A 24,596-nucleotide genomic window follows, 5' to 3' on the forward strand; every position below is an offset into this window, starting at 1 on the left:
TAGATTCCACACCATATATATATATAGCTGAGTTGCAAACACAAGAGCAAGAGCATTAAGCATGGCATTCTTTGGGCAAACCCTGCAGGGAAAACCTATCAACATCTCGACAATAATCATAAACCAAGAAGTTATCACGAACCCACTTGAGCTGCTTTCTCCTTGTCTCCTTCACCACCGGTTTATCCCACCAAAACTGCCACGCCTCGATTTCCAATGAACGGAAGGTGACGATGAATGGAGCGTTGCTCCAGTTGGTCTTCACCCTCCCTCCTTGCGTAGCCCAGTCGTCCGCGTTCCACACTGAACCGTATATCCCCATCGCTTGTTTTCCCGGATACGCTATGCCTTTCCTCTCCTTGTTTACATATTCCCTTATGGGAATATCATCCACAACAAACCTAATCAATGCATCAACTTAATTAATTATAACAACATTAATTTAGTAAATAAACAAGTGGAGTAGTATTACAAGATGGAGCGTTGATTCCACAACAAGGAGTAGGTGTGGAAGTCCAAGCTGGGATCAAACCACAAGTAATGCCTCTGCTCCCGGTTGCCGCTGCCATTAATGTACAAATTTGTTTGCACAATGTACGGCTCCCCCGAAACGTTTCCAAGAAATTCGAAATCTAGCTCATCGTGATTCGGCCCTTGTGATGACATCTGCATTCCATCTAATTCATTATTATTGAGTTTTTAATTACCAACAAATCATAGTTAAGGGAGTTACTATACGTAATAAGCAGTGACTGTTCCAGCTGAATCTCCTTGGACCAGTTTCAGTTGAGCACTGGCTTTTCCGAACAAATACTTCTTCTTCGATTCAAATCCACAACCCGTAGAAGAATCGAGGGATAATGAAATCTGATCGCCTTGAGTGACGATGTGATCTGGCGCCCAGTCAGCCTCGAACTCTTCGTTCAAATCACCTGAAATATTCACAGCCTCAACCACAAATATTATGGAAATTATGTTTATGAATGTGAATGAATTCCATTTTCTGTTTTGGGAAAGGCAATTCATCGTTTTAATTGGAAATGATTGAGTTTGAGTGAGGTAGCTAATTTTATCAGGGTATTTATAAGGTGTTGTGTTATAAAAAATATTTTATATCAACTTGTACTTGTATATGATCTATGAGACTATATATGACCCACATTATGCCTTCTAATAATATATAATCATAGTTATAAAACACAAAAAGGTGTACGGAATATTAATGAATGAACAGAAAATTGGAATGAAATACATCAACATTATCATGTAGGTTGTAAAGAAGTATGCCGCATGGGTTTATTATAAAAATAAAATGGAACATAATAAATATATATGGGTGGGGCGGCAATTTAACTATACATGTGAATACAGAAAATATAAGTGTAATAGTGGACTCCATCTCATAGCCACTATGTGATAATGTGTGTACATTATCCATTATACATTATATTTTGTTTGTATGACAGTTTTTCATAAAATTGTTTCGACGGGTCAATAATGTTTATTGATTCCAGAAGGCCACTCTTAATATTTTTTTTATTCGGTTAACATGCAACAATATGTGACAAAAATAGGTTATAGATAAAAATCAAATTAGAAAATATAACTCGTACTACGAAGTAACAATTAGTCGTATATTTAATTAGCAAATTATTAGGTTGCATGATGCGCTAGCAATAGTGTGGTACAGTTACTAAGTATTTAAAGTGACAAATAAAAGAATCTCGATTACTTTTTGGTAGGTAAATAATTAGTGGAAGACATATTTAATTTCAACGTAAATAAAATATACATTTGCCTGAATGATTTAACATTTTAATTTAATTAGGGGGCGTTTAATTAATTTGCATGATTGATTATATCCATGATTGATTATTTTTATTCGCAAGAGTATGATATCTCTAATCCCACCCTTTCCACGGGATAAGAATCAAGCAAAAGTAGCTTGAATGATAGAAATAATCAAGGACCTTGAGATATCCCAAAGTTGCAATCCATCAGAGTAAACAAAAGATTATCCTTACTATTTTTATCTATCAAGGCTAATCCTCCAATGTTTATCCAGAAATTAATAAGTACTAGAGTCACATATAATTTAGCTGATTATATATATTGTATCATAAATAAAATAAACATTTGCCTAAATAATTATACTAGAAAATAATTTAGACCCTAAGCCATTTGCTTCTCACAACTTGAACCTCGAAGCCATTTGCGCACCTATATATCTAATTCTAAGTATTCCTAAAAGTAGGAGGAGTAATAACATTATCGTACATTAATGAGTACCTACATTCTCCAAAAAAAAATGAGTACCTACAGTATTACAACCCATATTAATCACTGGATTTGTATTTAATTGATGACTTGATTTTAAATTTGATGACGTCAATTTAGAGGATTTTTATCTTATTTCGAAATTGAACATTGACTTGGTTGATTTTGACGAAAATTGCTTTGATTTTCTTGTGATCGTCTTGGAGATGACTTTCATATTAGTGAATTCTCCTTTAATGTGTGTTTTTATGAGCTTCCTACATCTCATATTTATAATAATAAGAAAATCTAATTAAGGAAATTTATGATCGGGCTTTTAAGTCTGAGCCCGTAAATCTTGTGGCATGATCATATTAGATCCTCATAATTTACTTCATGTAGATTTTGACACAACATGTTTTAGTTGGCCAATAAATTCATATAATTAAATGTTAATTATTATTATTATTATTATTATTATTATTATTATTATTATTATTATTATTATTATAAATATATAATAAAATATATAATCTTGAAATTAATTTAATTTAATTTTAAAATATAAAATATAATATTTTAATTTATAATTTCCGCATGGCTGATATAATTTTAATATGATTGATTTAGGGTTAATGGTTCTATTTACCCCTTCTCAAAGAAAAAAAAATAAAAAATACCCACTATCTATGATGCATGGATTCTTAAAAAATTAGCATGTACAGCGAATCGGATTCTTTTAGGGTGCAATTCTCTCGGATTCGCACCCGATTCGCCACATGGCGTAACTTTTAAAACAATTTATAAAAATAAACCGGATTCGCAAATTCCATAAGCGAAATTCACGTATCTCGTGCACGAAATGCCTACACAAGGTTATTTTGATAGTTTTATTTTCAGTTATGACTTATATATTGGACTAATAATATTTGAATCGCTATATTGTTGCTCAATTAACTTATATAATTGAAAATGCTTAACTTTTGGATAAAATAAAATGTAAATTACATATAATTAATTTAAGAAAATTTAAATTGTATATATTTTATAACATTATATATCATGAAATTTTAATAATTAGATGTATCATTGCCGAATCACACCCTATAATTTTTAAAAACCCGTATCCCCGTACTCGTATCGTATCGCCCTCGCATCTGCACCTCCATACCTATGCCACATAGCCCACTATAAAAGAAATTTGAGCTTGAAAGGACAAAGCTACCCTTACTTAATTCATAAAAAATGCTGAAATCGCGAACTTTGCTCGATATGCTCGACTAATGCATGTCGAGCATTAGTGTAATGCTCGACATGCATTAGTCGAGCATGTCGAGCATTGCGTATGTGTGATAAATATATTAATGCTCGACATGCTCAATTTCTACGAGTCGAACAATAGTGATAAATACTCCAATGCTCGACATGCTCAACCATTGCGAGTTGAACAATCGAGTATTTGTAGTCGAGCACTCTTAGAAAATACACTAATGCTCAACATTTATTGTTTATAAATCGAGCAGCAATTATCGAGCATCAGTACAAAATATACTAATGCTCAACATAAGGGCAAAAATGTCCTAAATTGATATATTGATATGTTTTATAAAAGATGGGTATTTTCATGTTTTGTCTGGGTACATCATATTGCCCCATTGATTTAATAGGCTGTAAATATTAATTACCTACTGCTAAAATGAAACACAATGCTCAATCAACCATTGATTTAGGGTATATCATATAAACGATGAACAATATCAATTGAAGCCCATCCTTCTACATTATGATTAATATATTATATAAACTCTTATTAAGTAGGCTCCCAATCAAGGAAGGCCTGAAATGGGAGGGTCTAACAAAGAGAATAATAATTCAGAAAGCTGGCTAAAGAAAGCAATCAAATTGTCCGCTAAAACCACGCCAATAGCATTATACTATAAAACATCATCCTCAATTCAATTATTTCCGAGGATGGTGGTCTCAGCAATCATTGAAGTGACGACGTATGGGTCCATGTTCGAAGCAGGCCGTCTGTCCTCAAAGTATCCCTTGCCTTCTTTCTCTGTGTCTCGCCCAACACGAACAGATGCACCACGGTTTGCAACACCCTACACCCAACAATACCCAATTAGCTTCTTCTGCCATATCAACACTCAATATTTCTATTCTCATTTTAAAAGTTACAAACTTCTCTTACCCATTTAAATGTGTTAATGTTGGCTGTTTCATGTTTTCCAGTGAGCCTGCGCTCATTGCCTTCACCATATGCAGCAATGTGTTCCTTGTGCTTCAGTCCCAGCTTTTCAATAGCCTTCTTGATGACTTCGTAGCCTCCCTCATTCCTCATGGATTTGGTGCTGCAACAGAATCGTCAAACTCCAATTTTAACATCAAATAAACGTTTAATAAAGTCCAAGGTTTTTTACCTGTAATTAGTGTGAGCACCAGCTCCGTTCCAGTCACCCTGAGAGTAAAAATTACCAGAAAAATGAAACACAAAGCTCAATCAACCAAGAAATATGCATACTCCTGTATATTCATTTCAAAACCCATCCAGAAACCAATCTCAATGTAGAGAAAATTAGTTTAGCCAAAGGGAAAAGACAAAACTTAGTAAATAGAATTTAACCAGATCTTATTCCATTGCAGATAGATTCTCCGTTATTTATAAACAATGCAATGATGCCTGAACAAAAGAAAATGGGATGAAATCATCACCTCAATAGGCTTGGGATCAAATGTAACAACCACCCCAGCAATTTCGGTGATCCTCTGTCAACAGAACAATTATTTCAGCACAAAGTACACAATTCCATCAAATAGCCATTTATTAAAAACTTTAAGAGAATATTACCTCCAAAATGTAACGAGCAATCCACAACTCATCACCAGCTGAAATGCCAACTGCAGGTCCAACTTGAAATTCCCACTAAAAAATTATAATAAGTTAGAATTTTCAACGGACAATCAATGTAAACTATCCCAACTAGAACAAATATCTGAGAATAGAAGTTTACCTGGCCGGGCATCACCTCCCCATTTATGCCGCTCATGTTAACTCCAGCATACAGGCATGCCTTGTAATGTGCATCTACGATATCACGGCCAAAGGCCTTGTCTGCTCCAATTCCACAATAATATGGGCCCTAGATGCAATTAAGACTAAATTATAATATTAAAAAAAAAATGAAAGAACAAATTGCAGTATTACAGCTTCAGGGAATGCTTGGAAATTCTATGGAATAGGTGCATCTTTCCTGCCATCAACTTTTCTTTAGGGGGTTGTGATCAAAGTGATTGTGGGAGAATCAATCCCCAGTCCCCACTGGCCCACCCAAGCAACTATTACACTTCCATTCCTATTCCCCCTACTCCCATGACAAGGACTCCCTCACTATTTTGATGGTGAAACCTCCATCTTGACTTTAGGAAATACTTACATGACCGTGAAGCAAGAAAACAAATTATGCAAATATCATCAAATCTATATTCATGTCAATAGCTAATGGGACTGTAAATAATGCTCACTCACCTCCTCATCAGAAAATTCCAGACCGTGTTAACAGGTAATCGATCAACAAATAAGAGGAGCCGAAGGTATTTACATAATATTTCATTAATCAAATCTTCAGCCAGTATGTACTGTGGGGAAAAAGAGATCCACGGAAACCACAAACTGAAACAAAAATCTTTTAGCACAACAAAAGATTGAGGTGACAGTTACCTGAGGTCCAGGAAAACCACCAGATGGCCATCCAAGAGGCCACTTAACATTCTTCTGCAACAGAGTGTACTCTTGCTCGATACCGTACCTATCAAAACAAAAAAATTCAGAATCGGCATGCTATACAAAAATGTACCCTGTACCAGAATAAAATTGCTGACATATTACCATGGTTCTTCAGCAACCACTTGTGGGTTGCTGAAAATCTTTGCTGCCTTGTATCTGTTGTTTGTAGGGATTGGATCACCTGTTGGTGTGTACGCATCGCACATGACCTATAATAAAAAAATAGGAAGTCTTATTTTAAAAACAATTCACAAGCAGTTTAAGAGCAAAGCCCAGAGTTTCATGTGGAAATTCTAACCAGAATGTTGTTTCCCCTCCTGAATGGATCTTTGAAAATTGCTTGAGGACTAGGTGCAACACATTATAATTATGATTAGTATTTGCAACTCTTTTGATAAATTACATACAAAGAACAGTACATAACACTTACTATAGGATAACTTCACTGTCTTCTCCAGGAGCCTGTCCTGTGCTAGACCCATCATAATTCCACTTCGGCAGCTTTGAAGGATCAGTTACTGGTCCGGAAAGAGTCTATAAAAGAAGAATTAAAACAAAAAAGAAAGAAAAAGAGAAATGCATCATACTCATATGGAGTATAATTAAACAGGAACATTATGTAATTAAATAATGCAAAAGCCAAGCTTTTTGTCAAAATAAACTCTTACCCTTGCTTTACTCCTAAGGTCCATACCAGAGCCGCCAATCCTAATAATATGAATGAAACAAAACATGTAAGTTCCTCCTATAAAGTAAACTAATAGATTTGAGTGTGGCAGAGGCCAATATGCGAGTTCTACTGGATATCATACACAAAATCGAAATAGAGTGATGTTCTGGGACAAGTATGCTAATATGACTATATTCTCAATCGAACTACTATATCTAGACAACAAAATCAACTATCTAAGGTTCTGAGCTATAAAACTAAATTCATAAAGTTCGCAATCAGTCAAGCATCAACTGGTTGATATTGTGCTTCAGCAAAAGATTGTTATTCTTGAACATAGCATCATCGGTAACCAAGGGCGTACAGGATTGGTATGCATTCACAGTGCACATAATGATCATAGATAATACAAAGTCGTGATCGATAAGAAGTTCAGCGTTTTATTTGTATGAAGGGTTTTAATCACAAACAACAGAAAAAGAATTGGTACGGAAACACAAATTTGACTCTGAATAAGACTGTTAGTAAATCGAATACTAAATCATCTTGACCAATGATATAATAATGTTTAGATAAAGAAAGATCTGCAGTCAACATCTGGAATTAGTCACAAACAAGCAACACTAAGATCTTAATCACATAATCTAGCTACACATAACAAATTCCGTTCAAACAGAGAAAACGAAACCTTTCCGAAACGATACCTTAAGAAGTTGCAAGATTTGACAGATCAAAACATTGATGATACCAAAACGGAAGCAAGGAACGATAGTCATGGATGACTGTAAACAGGGCAATATAACCAACACAGAAAAAAGGTGAACCGATCAAAAACAACACCAAGTCATATTAAATTAAGAAACCAAGGAGTGGCAGCATGAAATCGTCCAGAACAATCCCGAATGTATTTTTAGCCAAAATAAAATAAAAAAGCGAAAACACAGTTACGAATAAAGGGATCACAGACCACAGAAGTAGAAACAAGTGCGATAAAACTCACCAAACATATTCAGCAATGACCTTGGGAGTGGTTTCGGAGAGGTTGATATTGATGAGATCTGAGAGCAGAGACATTTTGCAAAGAAGAAAAAAGAAAAGAAATCAACTGGTTCTCTCTCTGTTTTCTCTCTCTTCAGGGGAAATGATTGTATATTGACAACAAGGTGGAATGTGGAAATTTATAGTCGCAGCTCCGTAGTTGGCAATTATAATTATACGAACTGCATAGTGCATACGCTTCTTAAAATGTAAAAAAAAAAAAAAAAAAAAAGAATTCATTAAATTAGAGATTGCGAATTTAATTATTTATTATCAGCAGCAACTTAGGAATTAACACCGTTCATGTCAAATCAAAAACACAGCCTGATAGAATAGAGATACAAAGATAGTCAAGATTTCAATACTCATTTTCTCTCTTTCGATTCCCTTTTCCACCCGCGAAGACGCGTAATTCCTTCACCATTTCACCTCTCTCTCTCTCTCTGTAAGTTTCCAATTCCTCCGGCATTACACCTAATTTTGATGAATTTACAATGTGAATCTCTACAGAAAACGTAGATACATGCGCGTGATTATACGTGTAAGCTCTAAATTTGGTTCGCGGCGAAGATTTGAATCGTGATCGAACAGTGAATTAAGATCCGTAAATCGTAAGCTTTAGATACGGAACGGTAATCTAATGTAGTTCAGTCGTCATTATGGATTGCTGCCGGAGTTCGATCTGAGCTGAATTCCGGCGGGTGAAAGAAGTTGTTTGCAAAAGTGGGGAACTGCGCGAAATAGTATCAAAATTGGATACTAGAAGTGGAATGAAGGATGGGCGAATAAGATGATATTGATGACGCAATACCTATTTTTGTTTATTTTCTTGTTTTATCTTATCAGAATCTAAATGGAAAACGATCATTAATCACACTTATGGAAAATTATTTGTTTCTTCCGAAATTATTGAGTCCGTTGTGTATCAGTGATACGGATATGGTTCCAATATTCAGAGTCGTACTTATCATTAATTTTGCTTGCCCAATAGCTTTCAAAAAAAAAAAAAAAGGTTTGCTTGCACAATAAATATGGGAGTCAATTTTTATTTTATTTTTTGAAAGGTAAATATGGGAGTCAATTACTAATATAGAGGTCCAAGCAAGCCCACGGTAGTAGATAATGAAACAATTTCTCATTAGGTCAATTACGAGTTATAAAAACGTTTATTTTTTATTACTCCCTCCGTCCCATTAAAGTTGGTCACATTTCCTTTTTGGGCGTCCCACTAAAGTTGGCTACTTTCCTTTTTGGGTAAAAATTACACCAAATTAAACTCTATAATTAATCAACTAATCTACACCTAATTAAATTTTCTAATTAAACCTACATACACACACACGCCTCTGCTCTCTCTCCATCTCTTTCTCTCTCGTTACACACACAGACACACACAAACATGGTTCGCCGCCCTTCCCCTTCTCTCTTCTTCTCCGGCGGACAACGGCAGCGCCGACCGCCGCCCCGGCTCCTGAAACCCTCTCACTCACCTCTGCCTCTCCCTCTTTCTCTCGTTACAGATCTCGTGATCTTCCCCCCTCCCGACAACCCCAACCCCAACACAGCCTCTCCCTCCCTTCTCTCTTCTTCTCCAGCAACAACGTCGGCCGTCGACCGCCGCCCAAATGCATGAGGTCGTGCGCCGATTTAGGGGCTAGGGCTCGCCTGCGCCGATTTGGGTGAGGTCGTCGCATCCTGTGCGCCGATTTGGGGGCTAGGGCTAGGGCTCGCCTGCGTCGATTTGGTTTTTGATTTCTGGTTTTTGAGTGGATTTTGAAGGTTGGCGGCGGTGGTGGTTGTTGGCGACGGTGGTGGTGGTTGTTGGCAGATGGCGGTGGTGGTGGTGGTTGTTGTTGGCAGATGGTGGTGGTGGTGGTGGTTGTTGGCAGATGGCGGTGGTGGTGGTGGTTGTTGGCGAACAGAGGGAGAGAGGTGGCGGACAGAGGAAGAAAAAACGAGGGGGACAGAGGGAGACGAGGGTGGCGGCGACTTCGCTGGAGGAGGGGGTGGCTGATGCCGGCGACTTCGCCGGAGGAGGGGGTGACTGATGCCGGCGACTTCGCCGGAGGTGGGTGGCAGTGGATGAAGAAGAAAGTGGAAGGTGGAAGAAATTATTTTAATTAACTCAATAATTTTGATGGGGCCCACTCAATTAAAACATAACACTCTATTTCTTAATCTCCGTGCTGAAACAAATATAGCCAACTTTAGCGGGACGGAGGGAGTAGTCAACTTTTTCAAGTAATAATGATAACCATTTTTTTACTTGATAATTATAACCATTACAAGGACAAGAAAACAATGATACAAAATCTGCAATGATGTTTATATGCGTTACAATTTAATCAATCAACTTTATAAAAAAAACAATTTAATTAATCAACTTTTAAGTCAAATAGTCTATACAAACATCACAAATTAATTATCCAATAACCCACATATTTATTTATACTAATATTAAAGTAATATATTTCAAATTAAATGCAATCTTAAACTTTATATTAATTCCATGCCTTGAGTCATGACTCATGAATGTAGCCTCATCCACACACATTCAATTGTATGTCATTAATTATGCCTAGAGGACTCGCACCTTACAATGCCACGAGGCCCTTAACCACATATTCAATTGATTCGGAAATTTTTAATTGTGGAACATAAAATAATTATAAATATAAAATATGTTTAAAAATTTACTATATAATAATCAAAGTTTATTATTAAAAAAATTACTATAGAATAATTTAAGTTCCCTCAAAATAAAATCCAAGTCTATAGGGATTGGGGGTTTAAAGATTTGCTTATTTATTATATATTTTAATTAAATATATATACAAATAGGGAAAAGATCAAATGAGAATGGACAAATGTGATCGGAAATGAGAATAAATTTGTAACATTGTATTTTCAAACCATATAGCTGATATTTATTTAGAGGGGACAAATTTTTACCTGGGTCCGAATCTTGGAGGAAGCGAAAATTTTATCAATTAATTGAATTTCGTTATACAGTCATTATAAGCAGCTTATGCAACACTATATACTGTCTTATGCAGTATTTTTATTTCTTACGAAAAATAGCATTTTTAGTATAACCCAACCTTATATATATATAGGGTGGGCTACCGTGAGAACACATCTTAAAATAAGAAATAAGAGCAATTTTCAATATATGAATTTTATGTAGAACACGTATGAATTTGCTATATAAAGGTATGAATTGTGAAAAATAAATTTTTGCTACCTTTGGGATTCAAATTCAGGACCATAAATGCATCCAACTCCAACAGGGTTACGAATCAACCGTAGATCTTGATGATCTAAGGGCTGAAAATGATTCTTATTTTATATCTTAACAAGTGTACTTATATATATGGGAATGCTACAATGAAAACACTTCTTAAAATATAAATATAAAGGTTTTTTAATGTACGAATTTTATCCAACAGGGTTACGAATTGTGAAAAATAAATTTTTGCTACCTTTGGGATTCGAACCCAGGACTACGAATTCATCCAAAAGGGTTACGAATCAACCGTAGATCTTGATGATCTAAGGGCTGAAAATTGTTTATATTTTATATTTTAAGAAGTTTTTTATTTTAGCTCTCCCCTATATATATATATATATATATATATATATATATAAAGTTCATGAAAAAATTAGAAATTGGGGTACAATTCATGAATTTTGGCGCAATTAACCCTATATTATATTATATGATCAATCTTTTTTTTGCACATAATACAATTAATATCATTATTAACACTATTCCTAATTTTTTTTTCTCCACTCACAATATACTCAAGTATTTTTCTTAAAATTTATGTTACTTTCTCTTAAAATATTTTAAACGAAAAAAGTATATTACATGAAAATATAATTTTAATGATACTTTTTACGGTCACTTTTTAAAACTCAATTTATTTTAACTGAAGAGACTGGTTTCCGGTGAATCTTACGCAATGCATACTTTTCGCGAATCTTACATTTTTTTTCTATTTCTTTTATGTTATTTTCTTTTTTTCTTTTCAAAGATAGTAGAATTTAATTGATGATAAAATATTCAATCTGCATGCAATATATAATTTAAATGACATAAAGTAAATACATATCAAAATCATTTATTTAAGAGTTTTAATATAATTTAAAATAAGTGATAGATAAATTTAAGATTAAAACGCTATAGAAGTTTGAAGTTTTTAACAAAATTGTTTTATCTCTCATCTCTCTCATTCTTTTCTTTCACTCTATTATTTGATTTATTTTCTTTTTCTTTTTTGATTTTATAATATGCAATTTTAATTTATTAATTATAAGTATGGTATAACTATTTAATTTTTTGTGGTTTAGTTACAACACTAAAAAATTTATAATTAATTATAGGGGTAATTGCCTGTAAATTCCTAACGTTTACACGGAATTGGTTTTTGCACCTATTTTTATTTTTCTTCTTTTAAATACCTAACCTTTCGTTTTTGTCTCAAATTTGTCCGGTCATCGGTTTTTTCTTACGCCGGTGCCGGAAATGCCACTGTGGCAGCCGGAATCGCTGATTTGGCAGCCGGAAATTGACACATATCCTATTCATGACATGTGGAATTAAAAATAATAAATAAAAAATAAAAAAAATCTATGTCATCTTCTTCCCCACCCCACCCATCGTCTTCCCCTTCCCCCACCCGGCTCTGCCACCCTCTGCCGCCGCTGCCGCCACCACCGCCCCCAGCCACACACCACCGGCGATTCGCGCGCCACCGGCGAGCTCAGTCTCAGCAAATCAGCCACGCAACCCCTTTCTCTTCCCCACCCCCAAACCCTAGTTTTCTGAAATTTCACGCAATCGATCTCTGCAAATCAGCCACGCAACCCCAGCCCCAGAACACCGATATCTGCAAATCTCTGGGCGGATCTGGGCTTCAGAACGCTCACGGAGGGGACGAAGCTTCGAAAATTTGAAGAGATAAAGATTGGGTTTTTATGTTGCATTTTGGTTGAATTTGTGGCGTTTGGAATTGTCTGTTGATTTTGCATTTTGGTCTGTTGATTTTGTTGAGATTGAGTCTTATGTGTTCTTCATTGGAATTGTTTGTGGGAGGGCGGCGCCGCCGACAGGGGAATTGTGGAGGGCGGCGCCGCCGTTTGAGAATTGTTTGTGGGAGGGTCGGGGCGGCGTCGGCGTGTTCCTGTTTCTCTTATGACGATCCCAGAGCTGTGTTGGAAGGGAGGGTAGGGGCCGTCGTCGGCGTGTGGTGTGTGTGGTCATGTGTGTGTGTGCCGCCGGTGGTGGTGGCGGCAAAGAGCGGGGCCGGCGATGGTGGTGGCAGGGGGCGGCGCTGGCAGGGAATTAGGGTTTGGGGGAAGGGGAAGAGGTGAATTGGGGAAGATGATGATTTGGAAAAAAACTTATTTTTTTATTATTTTCTTGCCACATGTAAAAAAATATATTTAGGTGTCAACTTTTGGCTGCCAAATCAGCGATTTCGGCTGCCACAGTGGCATTTCCGGCGCCGGCGTAAGAAAAAACCGGTGACCGGACAAATTTGAGACAAAAAACGAAAGGTTAGGTATTTAAAAGAAGAAAAATAAAAATAGGTGCAAAAACCAATTCCGTGTAAATGTTAGGAATTTACAGGCAATTACCCCTTAATTATATTATGATATAATCTCCTCGTTGATAAAAAAATCTTTCTAATTTTTTTGTGTCCGTCAACAATATATCTTAATAATTATAATTTTTAAAGTAATCTCACTAACTATCATCATTAAAATTCTCACATATTTATATACATTATCATTAATGGATCGTATACATTCATTAACTATCACCACTCTTTTTTTAAATTATGGGCTCCTTCTACACTCTTACCAAATACTCATTTGGTTCCACTTATAATGACACAATTTTATTTTTAATTTATCTCATTTATAATTACATTTTCTAAAAATAGAAATAATTAGAGTCATTAATTCTTCTTAATTCTCGTGCCCAACTTAGTTTACACCTTAAATAAGTGGTCTCTACTTTTTTTTTGAAAGGTCAAGATAAATTATATAAATGAAGAGTACAAGAGGTACTCAACTCTCATACAGTACAAATCCAAAGCTGAATAACAAAAGTAACAACTAAGGAGGGATACAATCTCTTGGATGTAAGCACCAATCGTTAACGGGGTAGCAAAATGTGCGAGGAAAATGTGCACGTAGCCATTTCCAAGAATGAATCTTCACATCTTCCACAGTTTTAGTGATGGTCGGATCAACTCCATTAAAAATGAAATCATTCTCATTTTCAGATTCTCCACATAGTGCATTGCCAGATTAAGTTAAAAACTTGTTTTTCCTCCTTACCTCGGCCTTCCAGAATGAAATTGTGAAAATGGTTTAAGAAGTCACTTGAGGAGTTTCTAGAGCAGGTTAACCATATCCTCACCAATGCCTAAACTTGTGCTGTAAATTGGCACTCGATCATCAAATGGGACGCAGATTCAGGACTTTCTGAGCAAAACGCACAGGCTAAGGATTGATCAGCAGATAAGATGTTCCTTTTACTCAAGTTCTCTTTAGTATGAATTCTATCTTGAAGCAGCTTCCAACAGAACGCTGACACTTTAACTGGAATTGTTTTCCACCACACCTTTGAAAGGGAAGAGACATTAGTAGCTCCTGAATCATCATTGGACAAGGCACCATACATAGAACGAGTTGAAAAAAGCTCATCCGATGAATCAACCCAGCTGATGGAATCTGTCTTGTGAGCCAAAATTTTACACCTCCAAACACAGTTCCATAGCTCCAAGAACTCAAGCAAATCGTTAGCATTAAAAATCCTTCCCCATCTAAAAACCCAAGACCAAGACTCACCACAGAAGAAACCCATGTTTTTAATAAACCAAGACTTTTGAGAAGATAAAGAATAGAGAGAAGGAAATTTGTTTTTGAGACAAATACTCTCATTGATCAAAGGATCCTCCCAAAACCTAGCATATTATTAAAATGCGATTTTATTATAAATGGGAAAAGGGGAAAAAGAACAAAGAAACCCTTGAAAGCACAAAAAAGCAGACTAAGGGCCGAGCCTCATTAAAACCTTTTCATGGAAAACCCCGTGGGAAAAACCAGAAAAGGAAAAAGAGTTCTCGTCAAAAGACAAAGACCACGACCAGAAGAGCGGAAAGGAAAGTTTCTGAAACTCCGGCCTAACCATCGTCCCAAAACAATCCCGGCTCAAAAAGTCACAACCGAAATAAGAACACGCAAAGCAACAAAGATGATGGCCGGTGAGAGCCCGTCGCCGTCATCCAAGAAAAAGTAAAAATAGTTGAACCTCAGTCGGTAAGACGCTGTAGTAAACCAACCGAGCATCAACCACTCCAATAGACCAATCCAAAACAGCCCCATGTAATCAATTCTTCAAACGAACGCGACTATGAGTCGCCATATCTAAAGACACCGCAATCTTTATATCCTCAATAGCAAAGGGCCACCACCCTTCGATCCGGGCATGATTAGCCATAATATCCGCCACACTATTTCCTTCTCTAAAAATATGCGAGATCTGAAGTCGAAAATTTGAAAGCCAATTTAAAGTCTGTTTCCATAGCGGGAGAAATCGCCAAGGAACATTCAAAGAGCGAGAATGCAGAAGCTGGACAACATAAGACGAGTCTGCTTCAATCCAAAGCCAGTGCCAACCACGAAAATTCGCAATTCGAACGGCATGCATGATCGCGAAAAGCTCCGCTTCAAAAGTGAACCCCGAACCCCCTTTATAGTGATAACAACCGCGAACCGCACCCCAGTTATCGCGGAATACACCGCCCGCGGCAATGCTTCCAGGTTTCCCAAGCGCCGAACCGTCAGTATTGACTTTAATCCACTGCCCCGCCGGTGGCCACCAGTGAACCTCAATCATCAAAGGGGGCGCAAAAGCGCGCATAGCAACCCCAATTCGCCTAAGCACCAAATAATCCTGCCAAGAGTTATGAGAACGCCCAAGCTTAGGGAAATTGGAATCCATCTCCTTAAACACAACTTTCAGGAAACCAAGAATCAATTTTGGATGGAAACTGGCCTCATTAAAAGTCACTTGATTGCGGCAGTCCCAAATTTTCCAAATAAAATTAATCACTCCAGCTTTCCAGTAGGACCGAACCAACGGACTGAAATCCGTGTTCCATGCAGCAGCCAACATGGTATGAATATCCAAGCAGTCCAGCATTTGCGACTTGGCAAACCAATCAAAGAAAACCACCCAAGTCTGCCGAATAACACTGCAATTTCAGAACAAGTGGTCAATAGACTCCTCAGCCAACCCACACATCACACATCTGTTGGGGCCGTGTGATAAACACTCATTTTGCATGGTTTTTATGGTTTATATTCTGTAGTTTAAGTCGATTTTATACCCGTTTCATTATTGTTTGGAGTTCATTTACTATTATTTCGAGATTTCACGTTTGGGTGTAGTTTTGACTGTTTGGATGCAGAATTGAGTGATATTGGAGCATGGAGTGTAAGGAACATGTTGAAGAGAAGAGTTTTGAGAGAATCAAGCCCAAAAATCGAGAAAAGACGAAGATTCTGGAGTCGGGACGAAAAAGGAGCAACTCGGCGGTCAAAGGGCGTTGACCGCCGATTTTTGGTGATTTAAAGGGTGAAAACGGCGACCAAGACGGCGATCGCCGGCCAGGTCGCCGAATTCCCTGATTGAATTTTGGCTTGGAGTTGGAAAAACGGCGATCGCCGTTTTCATGAAGAAAAATCCCGGATTTCGGCGATCAATTCGGCGACCGCCGAACGGGTCGCCGAATTGGTGGCGTGTTTTATTTTCCTTCCGCGTTTTTACGATTTTTCAAGTTATTTTCGGTTTAGAACTTGGTTTTTCACCCTAAGACTATAAATAGGTCCTCTTTAGACCTATCTAGGGTTCCCAGCTTTAGTTTTTCAGTTCTCAATTTTCATATTTCAGTTTTATAGCTTTAGAACCTTTTAGCTTTCCAGTTTTCAAGGCTTGGATCAAGATTGAAGATTCAAGTCGCTACAATCGTTTCAATTCGGTTTTTATACAATTCGTTTTTACAATTGCGTTCAATTTAATTATGTTTATGTTTGATTTTACTATGTCTGGCTAGTCTTTTAATCTGAACCTAGGGTTTGTACATAGCTGATTGATTATGTGTTTTTGATTTATTGATATCAATTTGCCCTCCAACTTGTGATTCATGATTCCTGGTGCTTAATCTCTTGTGAATTATCTGATCAATGATTTACATGTCTAGCTGTTCAGTTTGAGTCTTGAATGCGATAATTGTTCAGCCGATTCAGGAATGCATGATATAGTGTTAGCCTTGAGTCTTGAATGCGATAGGTGAAGCTATAGGAAGCTATTCTTTATGTGCTATTTGGAGTTAATTTATTCCTTGGAGTCTTGAATGCGAAAAGGGATTAATTAATCTACGTTCATAGGTGGTCGTTAGAGACGCTTGTGGATAGTATAGTGATCTTTCATCAGGGTTGGATTAAAATTGGTAATTGAATCAATAGGTTGAATGCATGTAGTTGATTGGTGAAAATACATCCCTAGGGTCAGAGTTTTCCATATTTGAATTTATCTACGTATTTTTATTAGTTTCTATTTGCGTTTTAATTTACGTCAACCAATCTCTCCCTTTCGTTGCCTGAATATTACTATAGTTTAATTAGGATTACTTAGAGTAATTCGTTATAATAGTCCCTGTGGATACGATACTCGGATACTGATTTTGTGCTGCAATTGCACCGTGATAGTTGCGTTAATTTGTTGCTAATAATTTAGTGATCAACTTTTTGGCGCCGTTGCCGGGGACTATTTAGAATTAACTTTAATATTTCTGATTAGACTTAAGCATTATTTCAGGCGTTATAAGTTTTAATTTTATTTTTTTTTAGTTTTTAAATTTCTGTTTTTGTTTGTTGTCTCAGGCGTGCATGATCACGAGATCCAAAGGAAAGGAACATCTAGTACCTTTGAACTTGGAAATCGAAAAACAGTACAAAAGAGACAACCGCGAAAAGAAAAAGCAAGCAATGGCAGAGAATAACATGGACCTTCAAACTCTTGTGCAAGTCGTGACAAACCTTCAGAGGCAACTAGATGAAGAAAGAGAGCGCAACCGGGCTCCTCCAACAGAGCCACCACTGAATCACATGTATCAGCCTAGGGTTGATCAATTTCAAGGAGGCAGATGGGGACCAACTTTGCAGGCTACCACGTTCGAACTGAAGCCGGGATTGATAAACATGGTGCAAGCTGAACAGTTTAGTGGAATGGCTGATGAAAATCCGCATGTCCACATCACTCAGTTTCTAGATATCTGCGACACTATTAAGCAGAATGGAGTGCCACCAGATGCCATCAGAATGAAGATGTTTGGATTCTCTCTCAGAGATAGAGCAAAGGAATGGTTCAAGTGTTTGGACAGAGGTGCTATTACTGGATGGGAGGATTTGTGTAGAGCTTTCTTGGCAAAATACTTTCCTGCCTCTAAAGCTCAAAAAATCATTGCAGAGATTTCTCATTTTTCCCAGCTAGGATATGAGACCATTCATGATGCCTGGGAAAGATTTCGTGAGCTGCTCAGGAAATGCCCACAACATGGTTTCACAGAGGATCAGCAAATCATTCACTTTTATAATGGTTTGACTGGTCTAACAAAGAGTATGGTGGATGCTACTGCAGGTGGATGTCTTCTCCATAGAAATACAAAGGAGGCGTATCGTGTGATAGAAGAGATGGCCTCCAACAGTTACCAATGGCCGAATGACAGAAATTCCACGAGAAGAATTGCAGCTGTGAATGAGGAGAGAGATGATTTTAAGGAGAAATATGAAGCTCTTCAAAAGCAGTATGAGTTGGAGAGAAAGACACTGTTAGCTAAAATTCCTCAGCAGCCGAGTTTACCTGATGTGTCACAGTTGGAAGATGCTAATTACATCCAGCGGCAGTACCAATTCAATAGACCAAACTATCAAGGACATCAGGGCGGAAATCCACCGTATCATCCAAATAATAGGAATCATCCAAATTTTTCCTATTCAAATCCCAACAATGCTTTGCAGCCTCCACCTGGATTTTCTGTTTCTAGTGGGGGAGTCATCAATGAGCCAAAGAAAGATTCAATAGAGGAAATGATGAAGCAAGTTTTGGTGAAGGTCACCGGGATGGAGACAAACTCGGCAAACTTGGGAACCAAAATGTTCAACATGGAGCAAAACTTTTCAGCACTGTCCAAACAAGTGCAAATGTTAGAGAACCAAGTTGGTCAGATTGCCAACCAAGCAGCTGCGCAGCACACACCAGGAAAGTTCCCTAGCAACACTGAGATCAATCCTAAAAATCAGTGTAATGCAATTCATCTAAGGAGCGGGACTCAATATCAGAATCATCCAGAGCTGCAGGATGGCAGGGGAAAAGGTGTAGAGATTGTTGAGGAAGATGACTTGGAGACGACTGTTTGCGATTTGCCGCCTACTTCAAAGGCATCGAGTTCTGCTGCCGTTAAGGAGCCCATTCCTACTCCCACGTTTCCCAGGCCAGAGTACAAGCCTGTAGCGCCTTTCCCGAATCGCCTGGGAAAGCCAAAGATGGATGAGAAGTTAGCCAAGTTTATGGAGGTATTTTCAAAGCTGCACATCAATATTCCTTTACTTGATGCTTTGAGAGATATGCCAGGCTATGCCAAGTTCCTCAAGGATGCAGTCTCCAACAAGAAGAAGTTGGGGAAATATGAGACGATAAATCTTTCCGAGGAATGCAGTGTTGTGCTACAAAGAAAGCTACCATTGAAGCAGAAGGATCCTGGCAGCTTTACTATAGCTTGTGTGATTGGAGGGCAGAATTTCTCCCGTGTGCTTTGTGATTTAGGGGCAAGCATCAATTTGATGCCTCTCTCTATTTTCAAACGGTTGGAGATTGGAGAAATCAAGCCTACATCTATTGCTTTGCAGATGGCAGATCGTTCCCTTACTTATCCCAAGGGAGTTGTGGAGGATGTTCTAGTGCAGGTGGAGCAGTTTATCTTTCCTGCAGATTTCGTAGTATTGGACATGCCGGAGGACAAGAATACTCCATTGATCTTGGGGCGTCCGTTTCTAGCTACGGGCCGTGCATTGATAGATGTTCAGGAGGGAGATCTGACTTTCCGTGTCAATGATGAGAAGATGACGTTGTCTATCTATGATGCGATGAAGAAGCCAGCTGAGCCACAAGTTGAGGATTGCAACCTAATTGATACTATGGTGGATTTTCCTGCAGCTGTAGAGGATCCTTTGGAGGAGTGCATCACACAGTCCTTATATCCTTATTCCAATCTTGATGAGGCGTGTGATGAGATTTTTGATTATATTGCAGAGCTGGAAGCCGTAGAGAGCCATCCCATCGATCTTGTGCCTTACATGGATATTCACAAACCTGTTGATGGGGGAAGCAAGTCCACGGAAAAGGGAGCTGATTTTCCTGCGCCAGCTGCAGCTGCAGCTGCACCCAAACTTGAGCTGAAACCGCTTCCTGAGCACTTGAGGTACCAATTTTTGGGTGAGAATGAAACGTTTCCTGTTATTGTGTCTGCTTATTTATCTCCGTTGGAGTTGGAGAAGTTGATGCGAGTATTGAGGAAATACAAGTCTGCTATAGGATGGTCTATTTCTGACATCAAGGGAATTAGTCCTTCTATTTGCATGCATCGTATTTTACTAGAGCAGGAATACAAGCCTAAGGTGCAGCCGCAGCGACGTTTGAATCCGGCGATGCAAGAAGTTGTGAGAAAGGAGGTGCTCAAGTGGTTAGATGCAGGAATCATATATGCCATCTCTGATAGTGAGTGGGTGAGCCCAACTCAAGTTGTCTCTAAGAAGGGAGGCATGACTGTGGTCAAGGATGAGAGAGATGAACTTATAGCTACGAGGCTAGTCACAGGATGGCGCGTGTGCATTGACTATCGAGCTTTGAATGCAGCCACACGTAAGGATCACTTTCCTTTGCCATTTATTGATCAGATGCTTGACCGCTTGGCAGGATATGAGTACTATTGTTTCTTGGATGGGTACTCGGGCTACAATCAAATTATGATAGCCCCGGAGGATCAGCATAAGACCGCTTTTACTTGTCCCTATGGCATCTTTGCTTTTAGGAGGATATCTTTTGGTCTTTGCAATGCTCCTGCCACTTTTCAACGCTGCATGATGGCGATTTTCCATGGGTTGATTGAGAACATTATGGAGGTATTCATGGATGACTTTTCTGTTTTTGGTTCCTCCTTTGATAATTGTTTGGACAATCTTGCTCAAGTGTTGCAGCGTTGTGAGGAGACGGCACTAGTGCTAAATTGGGAAAAATGCCACTTCATGGTTCGAGAAGGCATTGTTTTGGGGCATAAGGTTTCTGCCCAAGGTTTGGAGGTGGATCGTGCGAAGATCGTGGCTATAGAGAAGTTGCCGCCTCCTACATCTGTGAAATCGGTGCGGAGCTTTCTTGGGCATGCAGGATTTTATAGGCGCTTCATCAAAGACTTCTCCAAGCTGTCCAAGCCACTTTGTGCTTTGCTAGAGAAGGATGTGAAGTTTGTCTTCACCGATGAGTGCCTCGTCTCCTTTGAGAAGTTGAAAGCTGCCTTGACCACTACGCCAGTTTTGATCACGCCGGATTGGAGTGCCCCGTTTGAGTTGATGTGCGATGCTAGCGATTGGGCCGTGGGAGCTGTGTTGGGGCAAAAGAGAGATAAGTTGTTCAAGGTAATTTACTACACAAGTAAAACTTTGGATTCTGCGCAGATGAACTACACTACCACGGAGAAGGAGCTGCTAGCTGTGGTGTATGCTTTTGATAAGTTCCGTTCTTATTTGATTGGAACTCATTCAATTGTCTACACTGATCATGCCGCCATCCGCTACTTGTTTACGAAGAAGGACTCTAAGCCCCGCTTAATTCGTTGGATCTTATTGCTGCAAGAGTTTGATATGGAGATCCGAGATCGCAAGGGATGTGAGAATGTGGTAGCTGACCACTTGTCTCGATTGGAGAATCCGATTGAGGGGGATGATCCGAACATGGCCATAAATGAGTCTTTTCCCGATGAGCAGATTTGGGCGGTGTTATTTAAGGATCCATGGTATGCCGATTATAGCAACTACTTGGTTATTGGAGCTCTTCCCGAGGGGTTATCACACTATCAAAAGAAGAAGTTCCTCCATGATGTCAAGTTCTATTATTGGGAGGATCCTTACCTATACCGGAGATGCGCCGATGGCTTTATTCGGCGATGTGTTAGAGAGCATGAATGGCCAAAGATCATTGAGAAGTGTCATAGCTCACCTAGTGGAGGTCACTTTGCAGCCAACCGCACTGCCATGAAGGTAAATCATAGTGGATTTTATTAGCCTTCAATTTTTGCAGACTGCCATGCTTTCGTGAAGTCTTGTGATCGATGCCAACGCATGGGCAACATTACCAAGCGGGATGAGATGCCGCAAAACATCATTGTTGAGGTAGAGCTATTTGATGTTTGGGGAATTGACTTCATGGGTCCTTTCCCTCCTTCATGTGGTTTTTCCTATATATTGCTTGCGGTTGAGTATGTGTCTAGATGGGTGGAGGCAATCCCGACTGTCACCAATGATTCAAAGGTAGTCATTAAATTCTTGCAAAAGAATATTTTGACTCGATTCGGAGCACCGAGAGCGTTGCTTAGTGATGGGGGTTCGCACTTCAACAACAAGCTGCTAGCAAGCGTTTTGGCAAAGTATGGAGTAAAGCACAAGGTGACGACTCCATATCATCCTCAAGCTAATGGGCAGGCAGAGTTGGCAAATCGAGAAATCAAGCAAATTTTGGAGAAGAGCGTCGCCAACAAGAAAGATTGGGCCAAGCACTTGGATGATGCTCTTTGGGCGTATCGCACCGCCTACAAGACTCCAATTGGTATGTCTCCTTATCAACTTGTTTTTGGCAAATCCTGTCATTTACCTGTTGAGATAGAGCACAAGGCATATTGGGCGACGAGGAGAATCAATTTGGAGTTCAAGGAGGCCGGCCATACAAGGCGAGATATGTTGACAGAGTTGGATGAATGGAGGAATGAAGCATATGAGAGTTCCCGTATTTACAAGGAGAGGGCGAAGAAGTTTCATGATTTGAGCATTCGCACAAAGGAATTCAAGCCGGGACATGAAGTACTCTTGTATGATTCTAAGCTTCGACTTTTTCCTGGCAAGCTGCAGTCTAGATGGAGAGGTCCATATGTGGTTCACAAGAGCAATTGGAATGGGACTTATGAGTTGCTTGCATCGAATGGGTCCACGTTCACTGTTAATGGACATCGCCTCAAACCGTACTTCAAAGCGGAGATGGACCACGACGTGGAAGTGGTCAACTTCATTGATCCATGATTGGAGGTATCGTCAAGCTATAGACGTTAATTTTAGCACTTGTTGGGAGGTAACCCAATGTTTATTGCTTTGTTAGTTTTTGCTTGTTTTTCTTTCCTTTTCGTTTGTCGTTTCTTTCTTCTCGTTTTTACTTAGTTTATCGTGTTAGTTTATGTTCGTTTTTCATGTTTGTGCTAGTGTGTTTCGTTTTTTTTGCAGTAAAAAAAAAAAAAGCTCGAAAATCAAAAACGGCGACCAAACTCCGGATTCGGCGACCCAGCTCTGAATTCGGCGACCAAGACGGCGATCGCCGGCCAGATCGCCGAATTACCTGGAAGGATTTTGCACTTGGTTCCGAAAAACGGCGGTCGCCGAATTACAGCACAAAAACGCCGAACTGCCAGGTTTGTTTTTAAGTTGCGTTTTTTCTCCTTATTTCATACCTTACACCTAAAACACACACTCAGCACACATAGTAGTCTAATTTTCGAAAATTCTTCATCCAATTACTCCCAAACGACTTTGAATCTTCACAATTCCTTCCATACATTCACTACCCACATCATTATCTTCCATTCCATCCGATTACTTCGGGTTTTCATCCACCAAATCGGGAGATTCAAGAATTTGGGGTTTTTTGCTCAAGAACACTTGAATTTTCGAAAATCACTCCTAAATCCTCAAGGTATGTGCTTCTAACTCTTAATCTAGTGTTATTCCTATGCTACTACTATGTTTCTTTGGTTTGATTGTGAAATTTTTGATGGGTTAGTAGAGCTAGGGTTTATGCTAGAACTTTTTATGAGCTTAATTGTGTAGGGAGTTTGAATCAATTGCTTTGTGTTGGTGTTTGAACTTATTGATAGATCATTGTTGGTGTTGATGAGTGATGGAATCCACAAGAGCATGCTAGTTCTATAATTGTTAAGTCTCAAGGGGATATTGTCTTTGCTTTGATTTTGATTGGTCTTTATTTGAAGATTATATGTGATGTTGATTGTGGCATTGATAATATTCATGAGGCTTTGTATCTTTTGAAAGACTTAGCATGATGTGGGGGATTATGATAGACACAAGAAGTTGATTTTTGTCAAAAGAGATGGAAAGGGGGTGCTAGTTGGCTTGTTTTGAAATCTTGTGGATGTTTACATGGTTTCTAACTAGCAATTAATCCAGGTACCATGGCCCCAAAGAAGCGTAGAACCGCCGGCGCCTCAAGCTCACGCCAACCGGGCGAAAGCTCACGCCAACCGGGCGAATATACACGGGAGGACCCCGAGTTTCATGGGGTAGTCCTGATATCCGACGATGATAGGGTCCGGTTTAAGAAGCTTGCCAAGAAGGGGATCGAAATCACACGGTATGCTGATCATGACCTTCTCCGGGAGATGGGCATTTATGACGACGTGAGAGACCTGTTCTACCATGTGGGGTGGGTCT

The 24,596-nt window shown here is 38.7% G+C and overlaps 4 protein-coding genes and 1 non-coding gene across 5 annotated transcripts; all 5 read right to left on the reverse strand.

The window, feature by feature from the left end:
- LOC131021929 (xyloglucan endotransglucosylase/hydrolase protein 9-like) lies at nucleotides 1-1,117 on the reverse strand. The gene is made up of 3 exons (XM_057951270.1): nucleotides 739-1,117; nucleotides 473-666; nucleotides 1-401 (listed from the first exon to the last, which is right to left on the reverse strand). The coding sequence occupies exons 1-3, from the start codon at nucleotides 1,024-1,026 to the stop codon at nucleotides 56-58; spliced, it is 828 nt and encodes a 275-aa protein (XP_057807253.1). The 5' UTR covers nucleotides 1,027-1,117; the 3' UTR covers nucleotides 1-55.
- Nucleotides 1,118-3,966: 2,849 nt separating this feature from the next.
- On the reverse strand, nucleotides 3,967-8,630 carry LOC131021923 (glutamine synthetase-like). Its single transcript, XM_057951263.1, has 12 exons — nucleotides 7,717-8,630; nucleotides 6,715-6,754; nucleotides 6,477-6,580; nucleotides 6,345-6,393; nucleotides 6,149-6,255; nucleotides 5,981-6,068; nucleotides 5,274-5,402; nucleotides 5,111-5,185; nucleotides 4,975-5,028; nucleotides 4,683-4,720; nucleotides 4,454-4,613; nucleotides 3,967-4,364 (listed from the first exon to the last, which is right to left on the reverse strand). Exons 1-12 carry the CDS (start codon nucleotides 7,788-7,790, stop codon nucleotides 4,212-4,214), a joined length of 1,071 nt encoding a protein of 356 aa, XP_057807246.1. The 5' UTR covers nucleotides 7,791-8,630; the 3' UTR covers nucleotides 3,967-4,211.
- A 5,563-nt stretch (nucleotides 8,631-14,193) lies between these two features.
- On the reverse strand, nucleotides 14,194-14,634 carry LOC131023492 (uncharacterized). Its single transcript, XM_057953035.1, has one exon. The coding sequence runs from the start codon at nucleotides 14,632-14,634 to the stop codon at nucleotides 14,194-14,196; it is 441 nt and encodes a 146-aa protein (XP_057809018.1).
- Nucleotides 14,635-15,159: 525 nt separating this feature from the next.
- Nucleotides 15,160-15,975, reverse strand: LOC131023494 (uncharacterized). The gene has a single exon (XM_057953036.1). It carries the CDS (start codon nucleotides 15,973-15,975, stop codon nucleotides 15,160-15,162), a length of 816 nt encoding a protein of 271 aa, XP_057809019.1.
- Nucleotides 15,976-18,290: 2,315 nt separating this feature from the next.
- On the reverse strand, nucleotides 18,291-18,397 carry LOC131024021 (small nucleolar RNA R71). The gene has a single exon (XR_009101617.1). It is a non-coding gene; the product is annotated as a small nucleolar RNA R71 (small nucleolar RNA).
- Nucleotides 18,398-24,596: the final 6,199 nt, after the last annotated feature.

The sequence above is a fragment of the Salvia miltiorrhiza genome, chromosome 4 (assembly GCF_028751815.1).
Source record: "Salvia miltiorrhiza cultivar Shanhuang (shh) chromosome 4, IMPLAD_Smil_shh, whole genome shotgun sequence".
NCBI classification, from domain to species: Eukaryota; Viridiplantae; Streptophyta; class Magnoliopsida; order Lamiales; family Lamiaceae; genus Salvia; species Salvia miltiorrhiza.